At 49.5% G+C, this 17509-nt stretch overlaps 1 protein-coding gene across 1 annotated transcript in view; it reads right to left on the reverse strand.

The window, feature by feature from the left end:
• Window positions 1-900: 900 nt before the first annotated feature.
• The window catches only part of hspa12b (heat shock protein 12B), a gene marked incomplete at its 5' end in the record, with an annotated part of 129261 nt that continues 112652 nt past the window's right edge, over window positions 901-17509 (reverse strand). The window contains 1 exon segment of the mRNA XM_067977268.1: window positions 901-3169. Coding sequence (XP_067833369.1) covers window positions 2529-3169 — 641 coding nt within the window.

Raw genomic sequence — 17509 nt, forward strand, 5'->3', positions numbered from 1 at the left:
AGGAGTGGACTCGGACCATTGGACGAGGAGTGGACTCGGACCATTGGACGAGGAGTGGACTCGGACCATTGGACGAGGAGTGGACTCGGACCATTGGACGAGGAGTGGACTCGGACCATTGGACGAGGAGTGGACTCGGACCATTGGACGAGGAGTGGACTCGGACCATTGGACGAGGAGTGGACTCGGACCATTGGACGAGGAGTGGACTCGGACCATTGGACGAGGAGTGGACTCGGACCATTGGACGAGGAGTGGACTCGGACCATTGGACGAGGAGTGGACTCGGACCATTGGATGAGGTTTGGACTCGGACCATTGCGGCCTGAGGTCCAGGCCGAGTGCTAGGCCTCACCGTTGCGATGGAGACTGGAGACTTGAGCTGGGCCTCCTGATTGTCTGAGAGTCCCCCCTGTAATCTGGAATGCTCGGAGTTCCTGTGTGATCCCAGCTTACAACAGAGGCACGTTTACCAAATATTGAAGATTAGAAAAATCATTCTTTACACAGCACCTGACCATCGATGGAAGGACACAGGAAGCAGGAGGACAAGGACCAGACCTCAATACCCAACAACACCCATTTCTGATAGTTGATCGCACCTACCCACCTTATAACCCAACCTCAAACCCTTCTCACCATATCCCTCAATCCCCCCTCACCATATCCCTCAATCCCCTCTCACCATATCCCTCAATCCCCCCCTCACCATATCCCTCAATCCCCTCTCACCACATCCCTCAATCCCCCCTCACCACATCCCTCAATCCCCCCTCACCACATCCCTCAATCCCCCCTCACCATATCCCTCAATCCCCCCTCACCATATCCCTCAATCCCCCCTCACCATATCCCTCAATCCCCCCTCACCATATCCCTCAATCCCCCTCACCATCTCCCTCAATCCCTCCTCTCCATTCCCTTCACTCACCACAAAGACATCACTCCCTTGACTCACCATTTTGCTCCGAACCTCCCAGTTTTTATCTGGTGTCTCAGGGTTTGAACCTGTCTGTACAGTATACAAGTCAGCTAAATACATAAAAATAAACCATTTCATTTTACATAAATATATCTTTAAATTCAGAGTCTAATCCTCCGGGAAATTTTTTTTTGACTTTGAGAAAACTGGTGCAGTGGGAGTGATAAAATAACGATCTGCCCGGCAACTCACTGTGTGTCGGACACAGCGGAGTGTGTCCTCTGAATGGTCTATATTAAGGCCCAATAGGACTTCAGCCAGCTGTGTAGATCACTCATGGTACCAAAGGTAACCTGGTAAGATTCCGATTTTGATATTTCCCTGCTCAAAATATTCTCCCTTCTCCAGCTGGATGAGAAAAATTGTAGTTTTACTCACGTATGGTCCACGGGATCAACTATTGGCTGAAACCCATTCCACGGAGAGCTGCAGACGCACAATTCATGGGCCCATGATGAGATGGTGTGATACTGACATCCAACCCAGGCTGTCCCTGCCCTGGGAGTGTTTGATGGGACAGTGTAGAGGGAGCTTTACTCTGTATCTAACCCGTGCTGTACCTGCCCTGGGAGTGTTTGATGGGACAGTGTAGAGGGAGCTTTACTCTGTATCTAACCCGTGCTGTACCTGACCCTGGGAGTGTTTGATGGGACAGTGTAGAGGGAGCTTTACTCTGTATCTAACCCGTGCTGTACCTGCCCTGGGAGTGTTGATGGGACAGTGTAGAGGGAGCTTTACTCTGTATCTAACCCGTGCTGTACCTGACCCTGGGAGTGTTTGATGGGACAGTGTAGAGGGAGCTTTACTCTGTATCTAACCCGTGCTGTACCTGCCCTGGGAGTGTTGATGGGACAGTGTAGAGGGAGCTTTACCCTGTATCTAACCCGTGCTGTACCTGCCCTGGAGGTGTTTGATGGGACAGTGTAGAGGGAGCTTTACTCTGTATCTAACCCGTGCTGTACCTGCCCTGGAGGTGTTTGATGGGACAGTGTAGAGGGAGCTTTACTCTGTATCTAACCCTGTACCTGCCCTGGGAGTGTTTGATGGGACAGTGTAGAGGGAGCTTTACTCTGTATCTAACCCTGTACCTGCCCTGGGAGTGTTTGATGGGACAATGTATTACTCATCACAAATCAATTTCATCAGGAGGTCTTAAGTTGGCTTTAGAGCCCCGATTTGAACGGGCAGTAGACGATTACAGGTCACCCTGACCAAAATGACGAGTGGTGCCCACCGCACACCAAGTTGGATCCTTCTGTGCCCGTTTATTGCCTGAATTTCGCCGCAATCCAATTTCTAGACCTGGGTGCCTGAAAGAGGAGCCATCTCATTGACATCCCTGCCCTTGATGGGCAAACAATAAAACTGGTCAGGGGGTTCGGAGTTTCCTGGTACCTGGTGCGTGTTGTACACAGCTGCTGAACCTACCTGTGGACGTGGCGACAACCATGAATCTACTGTCGCTCCCTGTCCCCCCCTCCTATCTCCCCGTCTCCTCCTCCTCCTCCTCCTTTATGCCTCCCTCCCCCACCACCTTCCCTCATGGTTAGTTTGAGAGAAAATCGATGGACGCCCTCACGGTCTTCGAGGTGACCACGTCCAGGGCAGTGACCTTGATCTCCGTGTCTCCGAACTGCATGGAGGTACGAATCTCACGTCGTCCTATCCCGGGGCTGGGGATGTCGGTCCCCGGCAGGTCAAGGCTGACGGTGCCACACTTGCGGACCTCAGGGTCGCTGATGTACAGGATGTCGTCCCGTCCAGCGCAGTAGATGTTGATGATGATCCTCCGCTGCCCGTGCCTGGCCGGCGTGTAACTGCGGTGGACAACCTCGCCCAAGGCCACCGACTGGTCGACCGAGACGAACCTGTCGAATATGTCGGTGCACCAATGGGTGCCCTCTTTGACCAGCCGCTTCTCCTCTGGGTGCTTGCCTTCCACAAACTTGTTGAGGACGCCGACCCCGTAGGTTAAGGGCGAACGCCTCACCCTGACGATGGTAGGGTCGAGGCCAAAGAGGACGGCCCCTTTGAGGATGGTGAGGCCGACGTCCTGGGGAATGATGACGCGGCAGATGTTGCCAAAGGCCTGCTGGACGGCCTGCTGGAGAATGGGCGACTCGGCAAAGCCGCCAACTAAAAACAGGAATTTCACCCCCGCAACCTCCGGCTTCTTCATCAAGACTTCTGCAAAGTAGAACAATAAATTTAGATTAATCTCATGCCATTGTTCCATGTCCATAACCTCTCACTGTATTAATGGCCTGTCCATAACCTCTCACTATATTAATGGCCTGTCCATAACCTCTCACTGTATTAATGGCCTGTCCATAACCTCTCACTGTATTAATGGCCTGTTCATAACCTCTCACTATATTAATGACCTGTCCATAACCTCTCACTGTATTAATGGCCTGTCCATAACCTCTCACTATATTAATGGCCTGTCCATAACCTCTCACTATATTAATGGCCTGTGCATAACCTCTCACTATATTAATGGCCTGTGCATAACCTCTCACTATATTAATGACCTGTTCATAACGTCTCACTATATTAATGGCCTGTCCATAACCTCTCACTATATTAATGGCCTGTCCATAACCTCTCACTATATTAATGGCCTGTCCATAACCTCTCACTATATTAATGGCCTGTCCATAACCTCTCACTATATTAATGGCCTGTCCATAACCTCTCACTATATTAATGGCCTGTCCATAACCTCTCACTATATTAATGGCCTGTCCATAACCTCTCACGATATTAATGGCCTGTCCATAACCTCTCACTGTATTAATGGCCTGTCCATAACCTCTCACTGTATTAATGGCCTGTCCATAACCTCTCACTGTATTAATGGCCTGTCCATAACCTCTCACTATATTAATGGCCTGTCCATAACCTCTCACTATATTAATGGCCTGTCCATAACCTCTCACTGTATTAATGGCCTGTCCATAACCTCTCACTATATTAATGGCCTGTCCATAACCTCTCACTGTATTAATGACCTGTTCATAACCTCTCACTGTATTAATGGCCTGTTCATAACCTCTCACTATATTAATGGCCTGTCCATAACCTCTCACTGTATTAATGACCTGTTCATAACCTCTCACTGTATTAATAGCCTGTCCATAACCTCTCACTGTATTAATGGCCTGTCCATAACCTCTCACTGTATTAATGGCCTGTCCATATCCTCTCACTGTATTAATGGCCTGTCCATAACCTCTCACTATATTAATGACCTGTCCATAACCTCTCACTGTATTAATGGCCTGTCCATAACCTCTCACTGTATTAATGGCCTGTCCATAACCTCTCACTATATTAATGGCCTGTCCATAACCTCACATTATATTAATGGCCTGTCCATAACCTCTCACGAATGGCTGTCCATAACCTCTCACTGTATTAATGGCCTGTCCATAACCTCTCACTATATTAATGGCCTGTCCATAGCCTCTCACTATATTAATGGCCTGTCCATAACCTCTCACTATATTAATGACCTGTCCATAACCTCTCACTGTATTAATGGCCTGTCCATAACCTCTCACTGTATTAATGGCCTGTCCATAACCTCTCACTGTATTAATGGCCTGTCCATAACCTCACATTATATTAATGGCCTGTCCATAACCTCTCACTATATTAATGACCTGTCCATAACCTCTCACTGTATTCATGGCCTGTCCATAACCTCTCACTGTATTAATGGACTGTCCATAACCTCTCACTATATTAATGGCCTGTCCATAACCTCTCACTGTATTAATGGCCTGTCCATAACCTCTCACTATATTAATGGACTGTCCATAACCTCTCACTATATTAATGGCCTGTCCATAACCTCTCACTGTATTAATGGCCTGTCCATAACCTCACATTATATTAATGGCCTGTCCATAACCTCTCACTGTATTAATGGCCTGTCCATAACCTCTCACTGTATTAATGGCCTGTCCATAACCTCTCACTGTATTAATGGCCTGTCCATAACCTCTCACTGTATTAATGGCCTGTCCATAACCTCACATTATATTAATGGCCTGTCCATAACCTCTCACTGTATTAATGGCCTGTCCATAACCTCTCACTGTATTAATGGCCTGTCCATAACCTCTCACTATATTAATGGCCTGTCCATAACCTCTCACTATATTAATGGCCTGTCCATAACCTCACATTATATTAATGGCCTGTCCATAACCTCTCACTGTATTAATGGCCTGTCCATAACCTCTCACTGTATTAATGGCCTGTCCATAACCTCACATTATATTAATGGCCTGTCCATAACCTCTCACTGTATTAATGGCCTGTCCATAACCTCTCACTGTATTAATGGCCTGTCCATAACCTCTCACTATATTAATGGCCTGTCCATAACCTCTCACTATATTAATGGCCTGTCCATAACCTCACATTATATTAATGGCCTGTCCATAACCTCTCACTGTATTAATGGCCTGTCCATAACCTCTCACTGTATTAATGGCCTGTCCATAACCTCACATTATATTAATGGCCTGTCCATAACCTCTCACTGTATTAATGGCCTGTCCATAACCTCACATTATATTAATGGCCTGTCCATAACCTCTCACTATATTAATGGCCTGTCCATAACCTCTCACTATATTAATGGCCTGTCCATAACCTCTCACTGTATTAATGGCCTGTCCATAACCTCTCACTATATTAATGACCTGTCCATAACCTCTCACTGTATTAATGGCCTGTCCATAACCTCTCACTGTATTAATGGCCTGTCCATAACCTCTCACTATATTAATGGCCTGTCCATAACCTCACATTATATTAATGGCCTGTCCATAACCTCTCACGAATGGCTGTCCATAACCTCTCACTGTATTAATGGCCTGTCCATAACCTCTCACTATATTAATGGCCTGTCCATAGCCTCTCACTATATTAATGGCCTGTCCATAACCTCTCACTATATTAATGACCTGTCCATAACCTCTCACTGTATTAATGGCCTGTCCATAACCTCTCACTGTATTAATGGCCTGTCCATAACCTCTCACTGTATTAATGGCCTGTCCATAACCTCACATTATATTAATGGCCTGTCCATAACCTCTCACTATATTAATGACCTGTCCATAACCTCTCACTGTATTCATGGCCTGTCCATAACCTCTCACTGTATTAATGGACTGTCCATAACCTCTCACTATATTAATGGCCTGTCCATAACCTCTCACTGTATTAATGGCCTGTCCATAACCTCTCACTATATTAATGGACTGTCCATAACCTCTCACTATATTAATGGCCTGTCCATAACCTCTCACTGTATTAATGGCCTGTCCATAACCTCACATTATATTAATGGCCTGTCCATAACCTCTCACTGTATTAATGGCCTGTCCATAACCTCTCACTATATTAATGGCCTGTCCATAACCTCTCACTGTATTAATGGCCTGTCCATAACCTCTCACTGTATTAATGGCCTGTCCATAACCTCACATTATATTAATGGCCTGTCCATAACCTCTCACTGTATTAATGGCCTGTCCATAACCTCTCACTGTATTAATGGCCTGTCCATAACCTCTCACTATATTAATGGCCTGTCCATAACCTCTCACTATATTAATGGCCTGTCCATAACCTCACATTATATTAATGGCCTGTCCATAACCTCTCACTGTATTAATGGCCTGTCCATAACCTCTCACTGTATTAATGGCCTGTCCATAACCTCACATTATATTAATGGCCTGTCCATAACCTCTCACTGTATTAATGGCCTGTCCATAACCTCTCACTGTATTAATGGCCTGTCCATAACCTCTCACTATATTAATGGCCTGTCCATAACCTCTCACTATATTAATGGCCTGTCCATAACCTCACATTATATTAATGGCCTGTCCATAACCTCTCACTGTATTAATGGCCTGTCCATAACCTCTCACTGTATTAATGGCCTGTCCATAACCTCACATTATATTAATGGCCTGTCCATAACCTCTCACTGTATTAATGGCCTGTCCATAACCTCACATTATATTAATGGCCTGTCCATAACCTCTCACTATATTAATGGCCTGTCCATAACCTCTCACTATATTAATGGCCTGTCCATAACCTCTCACTGTATTAATGGCCTGTCCATAACCTCTCACTATGTTAATGGCCTGTCCATAACCTCTCACTATGTTAATGGCCTGTCCATAACCTCTCACTGTATTAATGACCTGTTCATAACCTCTCACTGTATTAATGGCCTGTTCATAACCTCTCACTATATTAATGGCCTGTCCATAACCTCTCACTGTATTAATGACCTGTTCATAACCTCTCACTGTATTAATAGCCTGTCCATAACCTCTCACTGTATTAATGGCCTGTCCATAACCTCTCACTGTATTAATGGCCTGTCCATATCCTCTCACTGTATTAATGGCCTGTCCATAACCTCTCACTATATTAATGACCTGTCCATAACCTCTCACTGTATTAATGGCCTGTCCATAACCTCTCACTGTATTAATGGCCTGTCCATAACCTCTCACTATATTAATGGCCTGTCCATAACCTCACATTATATTAATGGCCTGTCCATAACCTCTCACGAATGGCTGTCCATAACCTCTCACTGTATTAATGGCCTGTCCATAACCTCTCACTATATTAATGGCCTGTCCATAGCCTCTCACTATATTAATGGCCTGTCCATAACCTCTCACTATATTAATGACCTGTCCATAACCTCTCACTGTATTAATGGCCTGTCCATAACCTCTCACTGTATTAATGGCCTGTCCATAACCTCTCACTGTATTAATGGCCTGTCCATAACCTCACATTATATTAATGGCCTGTCCATAACCTCTCACTATATTAATGACCTGTCCATAACCTCTCACTGTATTAATGGCCTGTCCATAACCTCTCACTGTATTAATGGACTGTCCATAACCTCTCACTATATTAATGGCCTGTCCATAACCTCTCACTGTATTAATGGCCTGTCCATAACCTCTCACTATATTAATGGACTGTCCATAACCTCTCACTATATTAATGGCCTGTCCATAACCTCTCACTGTATTAATGGCCTGTCCATAACCTCTCACTATATTAATGGCCTGTCCATAACCTCTCACTGTATTAATGGCCTGTCCATAACCTCTCACTGTATTAATGGCCTGTCCATAACCTCACATTATATTAATGGCCTGTCCATAACCTCTCACTGTATTAATGGCCTGTCCATAACCTCTCACTGTATTAATGGCCTGTCCATAACCTCTCACTATATTAATGGCCTGTCCATAACCTCTCACTATATTAATGGCCTGTCCATAACCTCACATTATATTAATGGCCTGTCCATAACCTCTCACTGTATTAATGGCCTGTCCATAACCTCTCACTGTATTAATGGCCTGTCCATAACCTCACATTATATTAATGGCCTGTCCATAACCTCTCACTGTATTAATGGCCTGTCCATAACCTCTCACTGTATTAATGGCCTGTCCATAACCTCTCACTATATTAATGGCCTGTCCATAACCTCTCACTATATTAATGGCCTGTCCATAACCTCACATTATATTAATGGCCTGTCCATAACCTCTCACTGTATTAATGGCCTGTCCATAACCTCTCACTGTATTAATGGCCTGTCCATAACCTCACATTATATTAATGGCCTGTCCATAACCTCTCACTGTATTAATGGCCTGTCCATAACCTCACATTATATTAATGGCCTGTCCATAACCTCTCACTATATTAATGGCCTGTCCATAACCTCTCACTATATTAATGGCCTGTCCATAACCTCTCACTGTATTAATGGCCTGTCCATAACCTCTCACTATGTTAATGGCCTGTCCATAACCTCTCACTATGTTAATGGCCTGTCCATAACCTCTCACTGTATTAATGGCCTGTCCATAACCTCTCACTGTATTAATGGCCTGTCCATAACCTCTCACTATATTAATGGCCTGTCCATAACCTCACATTATATTAATGGCCTGTCCATAACCTCTCACTCTATTAATGGCCTGTCCATAACCTCTCACTGTATTAATGGCCTGTCCATAACCTCTCACTGTATTAATGGCCTGTCCATAACCTCTCACTCTATTGATGGCCTGTCCATAACCTCTCACTATATTAATGACCTGTCCATAACCTCTCACTATATTAATGGCCTGTCCATAACCTCTCACTATATTAATGGCCTGTCCATAACCTCTCACTGTATTAATGGCCTGTCCATAACCTCTCACTATATTAATGGCCTGTCCATAACCTCTCACTGTATTAATGGCCTGTCCATAACCTCTCACTATATTAATGGCCTGTCCATAACCTCTCACTATATTAATGGCCTGTCCATAACCTCTCACTATATTAATGGCCTGTCCATAACCTCTCACGAATGGCTGTCCAAGGAGTGCACACAAACAATGACCATTTGTCAGTGGGTTGCCGCTTGATGTGGGGGTCACAACAACAATAACTTGCATTTATATAGCGCCTTTAACATAGTGAAACGTCCCAAGGTGTTTCACAGCAGCCATTATCAAACAAAATCTGACACAGTGCCACATAAGGGGATAATAGGAAAGTTGAGACCAAAAACGTATATTTAAAGGAGCATCTTAAAGGAGGAGAGGGAGGTAGAGAGGAGGAGAGGTTTAGGGAGGGAATTCTAGAGCTTGAGGTCTAGGCAGCTGAAGGCACGGCCGCCAATGGTGCAGTGATGAAAATCGGGGATGTGCAAGAGGCCAGAATTGGAGGAGCGCCGAGATCTCGGGTGGCTGTATGGCTGGAGGAGGTTACAGAGATAGGGAGGGGCGAGGCCATGGAAGGATTTGAAAACAAGGGTGAGAATTTTAAAATCGAGGCGGGGGCCAATATAGGTCAGTGAACACAGTGGGTGATGGGTAAATGGGACTTGGTGCGAGTTAGGATACGGGCAGCAGAGTTTTGGATGAGCTCGAGTTTATGGAGGGTGGAAGATGGGAGGCCGGCCAGGAGAACATTGGAATAGTGGAGACTAGAGACAACGAAAGCCTGGATAAGGGTTTCAGCAGCAGATGAGCTGAGGCGGGGCAGAGACGGGCGATGTTATGGATATGGAAGTAGGCGGTCTCGGTGATGGAGCGGATATGGGGTCAGAAGCTCATCTCAGGGTCAAATAGGACACCAAGGTTGTGAATGGTCTGGTTCAGCCTCAGACAGTGGGTGGAGAGAGGGATGGAGTCGGTGGTGAGGGAACGGAGTTTGTGGCAGGGACCAAAGACAATGGCATCGGTTTTCCCAATATTTAATTGGTGGAAATTTCTGCTCATCCTGTACTGGATGTCGGAGAAGCAGTGTGACAAATGAGGGACAGTGGAGGGGGCGAGGGAGGTGGTGGTGAGGTAGAGCTGGGTGTCGTCAGTGTACATGTGGAATCTGACGTTGTGTTTTCGGATGATGTCACCAAGGGGCAGCCTGTAGATGAGAAATAGGAGGGGGACAAGGATAGATCCTCGGGGACTCCAGAGGTAACGGTGCGGGAGCGGGAAGAGAAGCCATTGCAGGAGATTCTCTGGCTACGACTGGATAGATAAGGATGGAACCAGGAGAGCGCAGTCCCACCCAGCTGGACGATGGAGGAGAGGTGATGGAGGAGGATGGTGTGGTCAACCGTGTCAAAGACTGCAGACAGGTGGAGGAGGATGAGGAGGGAGAGTTTACCACGGTCACAGTCACAGAGGATGTCATTTGTGACTTTAATAAGGGCCGTTTCAGTACTGTGGCAGGGAGGAAACCTGATTGGAGGAACTCAAACATGGAGTTGTGGGAAAGATGGGCACGGATTTGGGAAGCGACAAAACGTTGAAGGACTTTGGAGAGGAAAGGGAGGGTGGAGATGGGGCGGGAGTTTGCAAGGACAAAGGGGTCAAGGGTGGGTTTTTTTGGGGAGTGGGGTAATGATGGCAGATTTGAAAGGGAGGGGGACAGTACCTGAGGAGACGGAACCGTTAACAATATCAGCTAACCTGGGGGCCAGGAAGGGAAGTTGGGTGGTCAGCAGTTTGGTGGGAATAGAGTCGAGGGAGAAGGAGGTGGGTCTCATGGTCAAGATGAGCTTAGAGAGGGCATGAGGGGAGATAGGAGAGAAACTAGAGAAAGATGTGAGTTCAGGGCGAGGACAAGGGGGAACCGGAGGGGAAGTTTGCCTCGGTGGGTTGGGGAAAGGGAGGGAAGCAGCAGAGGCAGCCGGGCTGATTGTCTCAATCTTAATGACAAAGAATTCCATGAGCTCCTCGCATTTGTTGTTGGAGGTGAGGGTGGAGGGGACAGGGGAGAGGGGTTTAAGGAGACGGTTTATAGTGGAGAAGATAAGCCTGGGATTATCTTTGCATTCCAGGGTGATCCTGGAATAGTGAGCAGTGGAGAGCAGGACCCGATAGTGCTTTATGTGGTCCAGCCAGATCTGACGATGAATGGCTAAACCAACTGTCTGCCATAAACGTTCAAGTCTGCGTCCCTTGGACTTAAGGGAGTGGAGATGAGGACCGTACCAGGGGAACAACCAGGGTGAGAGAGAGTAATTGTTTTAATAGGGACAAGGGCATCAAAGGTGGAGGTGAGGGTGTGATTGAGCAGATCAGTAGCTGCGGAATTGTTGTGGTGAATGGAGGGCCAAAGGATCGACAGTTGGGAATTTGAAAGTGCCTTTGTGAGTGACTTGGGGGAGAGTTTTCTCCAGGGGTGGACACAGAAGGAAGTGGGGTTGGGAGGGGGAAGGGGGAATGTGGGTGGAGAGGGATACAAGGAAGTGATCAGAGATGGCCTTATCCGTGATTGACATGATGAGAGTAGAGAGGCCACATAGGAACAGGAGTAGGCCATTCGGCCCCTCGTGCCTGCTCCACCATTTTAAGATCATGGCTGATCTGTGATCTAACTCCACATACCTGCCTTTGGCCCATATCCCTTAATACCTTTGAGATGGCAAGGTCGAGGGGGAGGTCGTGAATACGAGTTGGGGAGTTTATACGGAGGGAGAGATTAAGGGAGGATAGGAGGGCAGTGAACTCAGAGGAGAGTGAGTGTGATGGGTTGAGATGGAGGATGAGCAGTCGCTCGGTCCAGAGGCTGAGGGAGGAAACCAGTGAAGATATCTCGGTGAGAAACTTGGCGTGGTACCTGGGTGGGCGGCATAGAACGGGGGTTTTAAAAGAGAGGTGAGATGGGTGGAACAGTGTGAGATACTCAAAGGAAAAAAAGGTGCCAGACAAGTAAGGGATCAGACCAAAGTGTGAATTGGTGATAGACTCATCGATGTGACTGGGAGTGAGAGGGGAGAGTCTGTGTACTCACCGATGTGACGGAGTGAGAGGGGAGAGTCTGTGTACTCACCGATGTGACGGAGTGAGAGGGGAGAGTCTGTGTACTCACCGATGTGACTGGGAGTGAGAGGGGAGAGTCTGTGTACTCACCGATGTGACTGGGAGTGAGAGGGGAGGGTCTGTGTACTCACCGATGTGACTGGGAGTGAGAGGGGAGAGTCTGTGAACTCACCGATGTGACGGAGTGAGGGGGGAGAGTCTGTGTACTCACCGATGTGACTGGGAGTGAGAGGGGAGAGTCTGTGTACTCACCGATGTGACTGGGAGTGAGAGGGGAGAGTCTGTGTACTCACCGATGTGACAGGGAGTGAGAGGGGAGAGTCTGTGTACTCGCCGATGTGACTGGGAGTGAGAGGGGAGAGTCTGTGTACTCACCGATGTGACTGGGAGTGAGAGGGGAGAGTCTGTGTACTCACCGATGTGACGGAGTGAGAGGGGAGAGTCTGTGTACTCACCGATGTGACGGAGTGAGAGGGGAGAGTCTGTGTACTCACCGATGTGACTGGGAGTGAGGGGAGAGTCTGTGTACTCACCGATGTGACTGAGTGAGGGGGGAGAGTCTGTGTACTCACCGATGTGACTGGGAGTGAGAGGGGAGAGTCTGTGTACTCACCGATGTGACTGGGAGTGAGAGGGGAGAGTCTGTGTACTCACCGATGTGACTGGCAGTGAGAGGGGAGAGTCTGTGTACTCACCGATGTGACTGGGAGTGAGAGGGGAGAGTCTGTGTACTCACCGATGTGACTGGGAGTGAGAGGGGAGAGTCTGTGTACTCACCGATGTGACTGGGAGTGAGAGGGGAGAGTCTGTGTACTCACCGATGTGACGGAGTGAGAGGGGAGAGTCTGTGTACTCATCGATGTGACTGGGAGTGAGAGGGGAGAGTCTGTGTACTCACCGATGTGACGGAGTGAGAGGGGAGAGTCTGTGTACTCACCGATGTGACTGGGAGTGAGAGGGGAGAGTCTGTGTACTCACCGATGTGACGGAGTGAGGGGGGAGAGTCTGTGTACTCACCGATGTGACGGAGTGAGTGGGGAGAGTCTGTGTACTCACCGATGTGACGGAGTGAGAGGGGAGAGTCTGTGTACTCACCGATTTGACGGAGTGAGAGGGGAGAGTCTGTGTACTCACCGATGTGACTGGGAGTGAGATGGGAGAGTCTGTGTACTCACCGATGTGACGGAGTGAGAGGGGAGAGTCTGTGTACTCACCGATGTGACTGGGAGTGAGAGGGGAGAGTCTGTGTACTCACCGATGTGACTGGGAGTGAGAGGGGAGAGTCTGTGTACTCACCGATGTGACTGGGAGTGAGAGGGGAGAGTCTGTGTACTCACCGATGTGACGGAGTGAGAGGGGAGAGTCTGTGTACTCACCGATGTGACTGAGTGAGGGGGTAGAGTCTGTGTACTCACCGATGTGACTGAGTGAGGGGGGAGAGTCTGTGTACTCACCGATGTGACTGGGAGTGAGGGGGAGAGTCTGTGTACTCACCGATGTGACGGAGTGAGAGGGGAGTGTCTGTGTACTCACCGATGTGACTGGGAGTGAGAGGGGAGAGTCTGTGTACTCACCGATGTGACTGGGAGTGAGAGGGGAGAGTCTGTGTACTCACCGATGTGACGGAGTGAGAGGGGAGAGTCTGTGTACTCACCGATGTGACTGGGAGTGAGAGGGGAGAGTCTGTGTACTCACCGATGTGACTGGGAGTGAGAGGGGAGAGTCTGTGTACTCACCGATGTGACGGAGTGAGAGGGGAGAGTCTGTGTACTCACCGATGTGACGGAGTGAGAGGGGAGAGTCTGTGTACTCACCGATGTGACTGGGAGTGAGAGGGGAGAGTCTGTGTACTCACAGATGTGACTGGGAGTGAGAGGGGAGAGTCTGTGTACTCACCGATGTGACGGAGTGAGAGGGGAGAGTCTGTGTACTCACCGATGTGACGGAGTGAGAGGGGAGAGTCTGTGTACTCACCGATGTGACTGGGAGTGAGGGGAGAGTCTGTGTACTCACCGATGTGACTGGGAGTGAGAGGGGAGAGTCTGTGTACTCACCGATGTGACTGGGAGTGAGAGGGGAGAGTCTGTGTACTCACCGATGTGACTGGGAGTGAGGGGGGAGAGTCTGTGTACTCACCGATGTGACTGGGAGTGAGGGGAGAGTCTGTGTACTCACCGATGTGACGGAGTGAGGGGGGAGAGTCTGTGTACTCACCGATGTGACTGGGAGTGAGAGGGGAGAGTCTGTGTACTCACCGATGTGACTGGGAGTGAGAGGGGAGAGTCTGTGTACTCACCGATGTGACTGGGAGTGAGAGGGGAGAGTCTGTGTACTCACCGATGTGACTGGGAGTGAGAGGGGAGAGTCTGTGTACTCACCGATGTGACGGAGTGAGAGGGGAGAATCTGTGTACTCACCGATGTGACTGGGAGTGAGAGGGGAGAGTCTGTGTACTCACCGATGTGACGGAGTGAGAGGGGAGAGTCTGTGTACTCACCGATGTGACTGGGAGTGAGGGGGGAGAGTCTGTGTACTCACCGATGTGACGGAGTGAGAGGGGAGAGTCTGTGTACTCACCGATGTGACGGAGTGAGAGGGGAGAGTCTGTGTACTCACCGATGTGACGGAGTGAGAGGGGAGAGTCTGTGTACTCACCGATGTGACTGGGAGTGAGGGGAGAGTCTGTGTACTCACCGATGTGACGGAGTGAGAGGGGAGAGTCTGTGTACTCACCGATGTGACTGGGAGTGAGAGGGGAGAGTCTGTGTACTCACCGATGTGACTGGGAGTGAGGGGGGAGAGTCTGTGTACTCACCGATGTGACGGAGTGAGAGGGGAGAGTCTGTGTACTCACCGATGTGACGGAGTGAGAGGGGAGAGTCTGTGTACTCACCGATGTGACTGGGAGTGAGAGGGGAGAGTCTGTGTACTCACCGATGTGACTGGGAGTGAGAGGGGAGAGTCTGTGTACTCACCGATGTGACTGGGAGTGAGAGGGGAGAGTCTGTGTACTCACCGATGTGACGGAGTGAGAGGGGAGAGTCTGTGTACTCACCGATGTGACGGAGTGAGAGGGGAGAATCTGTGTACTCACCGATGTGACTGGGAGTGAGAGGGGAGAGTCTGTGTACTCACCGATGTGACGGAGTGAGAGGGGAGAGTCTGTGTACTCACCGATGTGACTGGGAGTGAGAGGGGAGAGTCTGTGTACTCACCGATGTGACGGAGTGAGAGGGGAGAGTCTGTGTACTCACCGATGTGACGGAGTGAGAGGGGAGAGTCTGTGTACTCACCGATGTGACGGAGTGAGAGGGGAGAGTCTGTGTACTCACCGATGTGACTGGGAGTGAGGGGAGAGTCTGTGTACTCACCGATGTGACTGGGAGTGAGGGGAGAGTCTGTGTACTCACCGATGTGACTGGGAGTGAGAGGGGAGAGTCTGTGTACTCACCGATGTGACTGGGAGTGAGAGGGGAGAGTCTGTGTACTCACCGATGTGACTGGGAGTGAGAGGGGAGAGTCTGTGTACTCACCGATGTGACGGAGTGAGAGGGGAGAGTCTGTGTACTCACCGATGTGACGGAGTGAGAGGGGAGAGTCTGTGTACTCACCGATGTGACGGAGTGAGAGGGGAGAGTCTGTGTACTCACCGATGTGACTGGGAGTGAGGGGAGAGTCTGTGTACTCACCGATGTGACTGGGAGTGAGGGGAGAGTCTGTGTACTCACCGATGTGACTGGGAGTGAGAGGGGAGAGTCTGTGTACTCACCGATGTGACTGGGAGTGAGAGGGGAGAGTCTGTGTACTCACCGATGTGACTGGGAGTGAGGGGGGAAGAGTCTGTGTACTCACCGATGTGACGGAGTGAGAGGGGAGAGTCTGTGTACTCACCGATGTGACTGGGAGTGAGGGGGGAGAGTCTGTGTACTCACCGATGTGACGGAGTGAGAGGGGAGAGTCTGTGTACTCACCGATGTGACTGGGAGTGAGGGGGGAGAGTCTGTGTACTCACCGATGTGACTGGGAGTGAGGGGGGAGTCTGTGTACTCACCGATGTGACTGGGAGTGAGGGGGGAGAGTCTGTGTACTCACCGATGTGACTGGGAGTGAGGGGAGAGTCTGTGTACTCACCGATGTGACTGGGAGTGAGAGGGGAGAGTGTGTACTCACCGATGTGACTGGGAGTGAGGGGGGAGAGTCTGTGTACTCACCGATGTGACTGGGAGTGAGAGGGGAGAGTCTGTGTACTCACCGATGTGACGGAGTCAGGGGGGAGAGTCTGTGTACTCACCGATGTGACTGGGAGTGAGGGGGGAGAGTCTGTGTACTCACCGATGTGACTGGGAGTGAGGGGGGAGTCTGTGTACTCACCGATGTGACTGGGAGTGAGAGGGAGAGTCTGTGTACTCACCGATGTGACGGAGTGAGAGGGGAGAGTCTGTGTACTCACCGATGTGACTGGGAGTGAGGGGGGAGAGTCTGTGTACTCACCGATGTGACTGGGAGTGAGAGGGGAGAGTCTGTGTACTCACCGATGTGACGGAGTGAGGGGGAGAGTCTGTGTACTCACCGATGTGACTGGGAGTGAGAGGGGAGAGTCTGTGTACTCACCGATGTGACTGGGAGTGAGAGGGGAGAGTCTGTGTACTCACCGATGTGACGGAGTGAGGGGGAGAGTCTGTGTACTCACCGATGTGACTGGGAGTGAGAGGGGAGAGTCTGTGTACTCACCGATGTGACTGGGAGTGAGAGGGGAGAGTCTGTGTACTCACCGATGTGACTGGGAGTGAGAGGGGAGAGTCTGTGTACTCACCGATGTGACTGGGAGTGAGAGGGGAGAGTCTGTGTACTCACCGATGTGACTGGGAGTGAGAGGGGAGAGTCTGTGTACTCACCGATGTGACTGGGAGTGAGAGGGGAGAGTCTGTGTACTCACCGATGTGACGGAGTGAGGGGGGAGAGTCTGTGTACTCACCGATGTGACGGAGTGAGGGGGGAGTCTGTGTACTCACCGATGTGACGGAGTGAGGGGGGAGAGTCTGTGTACTCACCGATGTGACTGGGAGTGAGGGGGATAGTCTGTGTACTCACCGATGTGACGGAGTGAGGGGGG

This window comes from Heptranchias perlo, chromosome 1 (assembly GCF_035084215.1).
Source record: "Heptranchias perlo isolate sHepPer1 chromosome 1, sHepPer1.hap1, whole genome shotgun sequence".
Taxonomy (NCBI): domain Eukaryota; kingdom Metazoa; phylum Chordata; class Chondrichthyes; order Hexanchiformes; family Hexanchidae; genus Heptranchias; species Heptranchias perlo.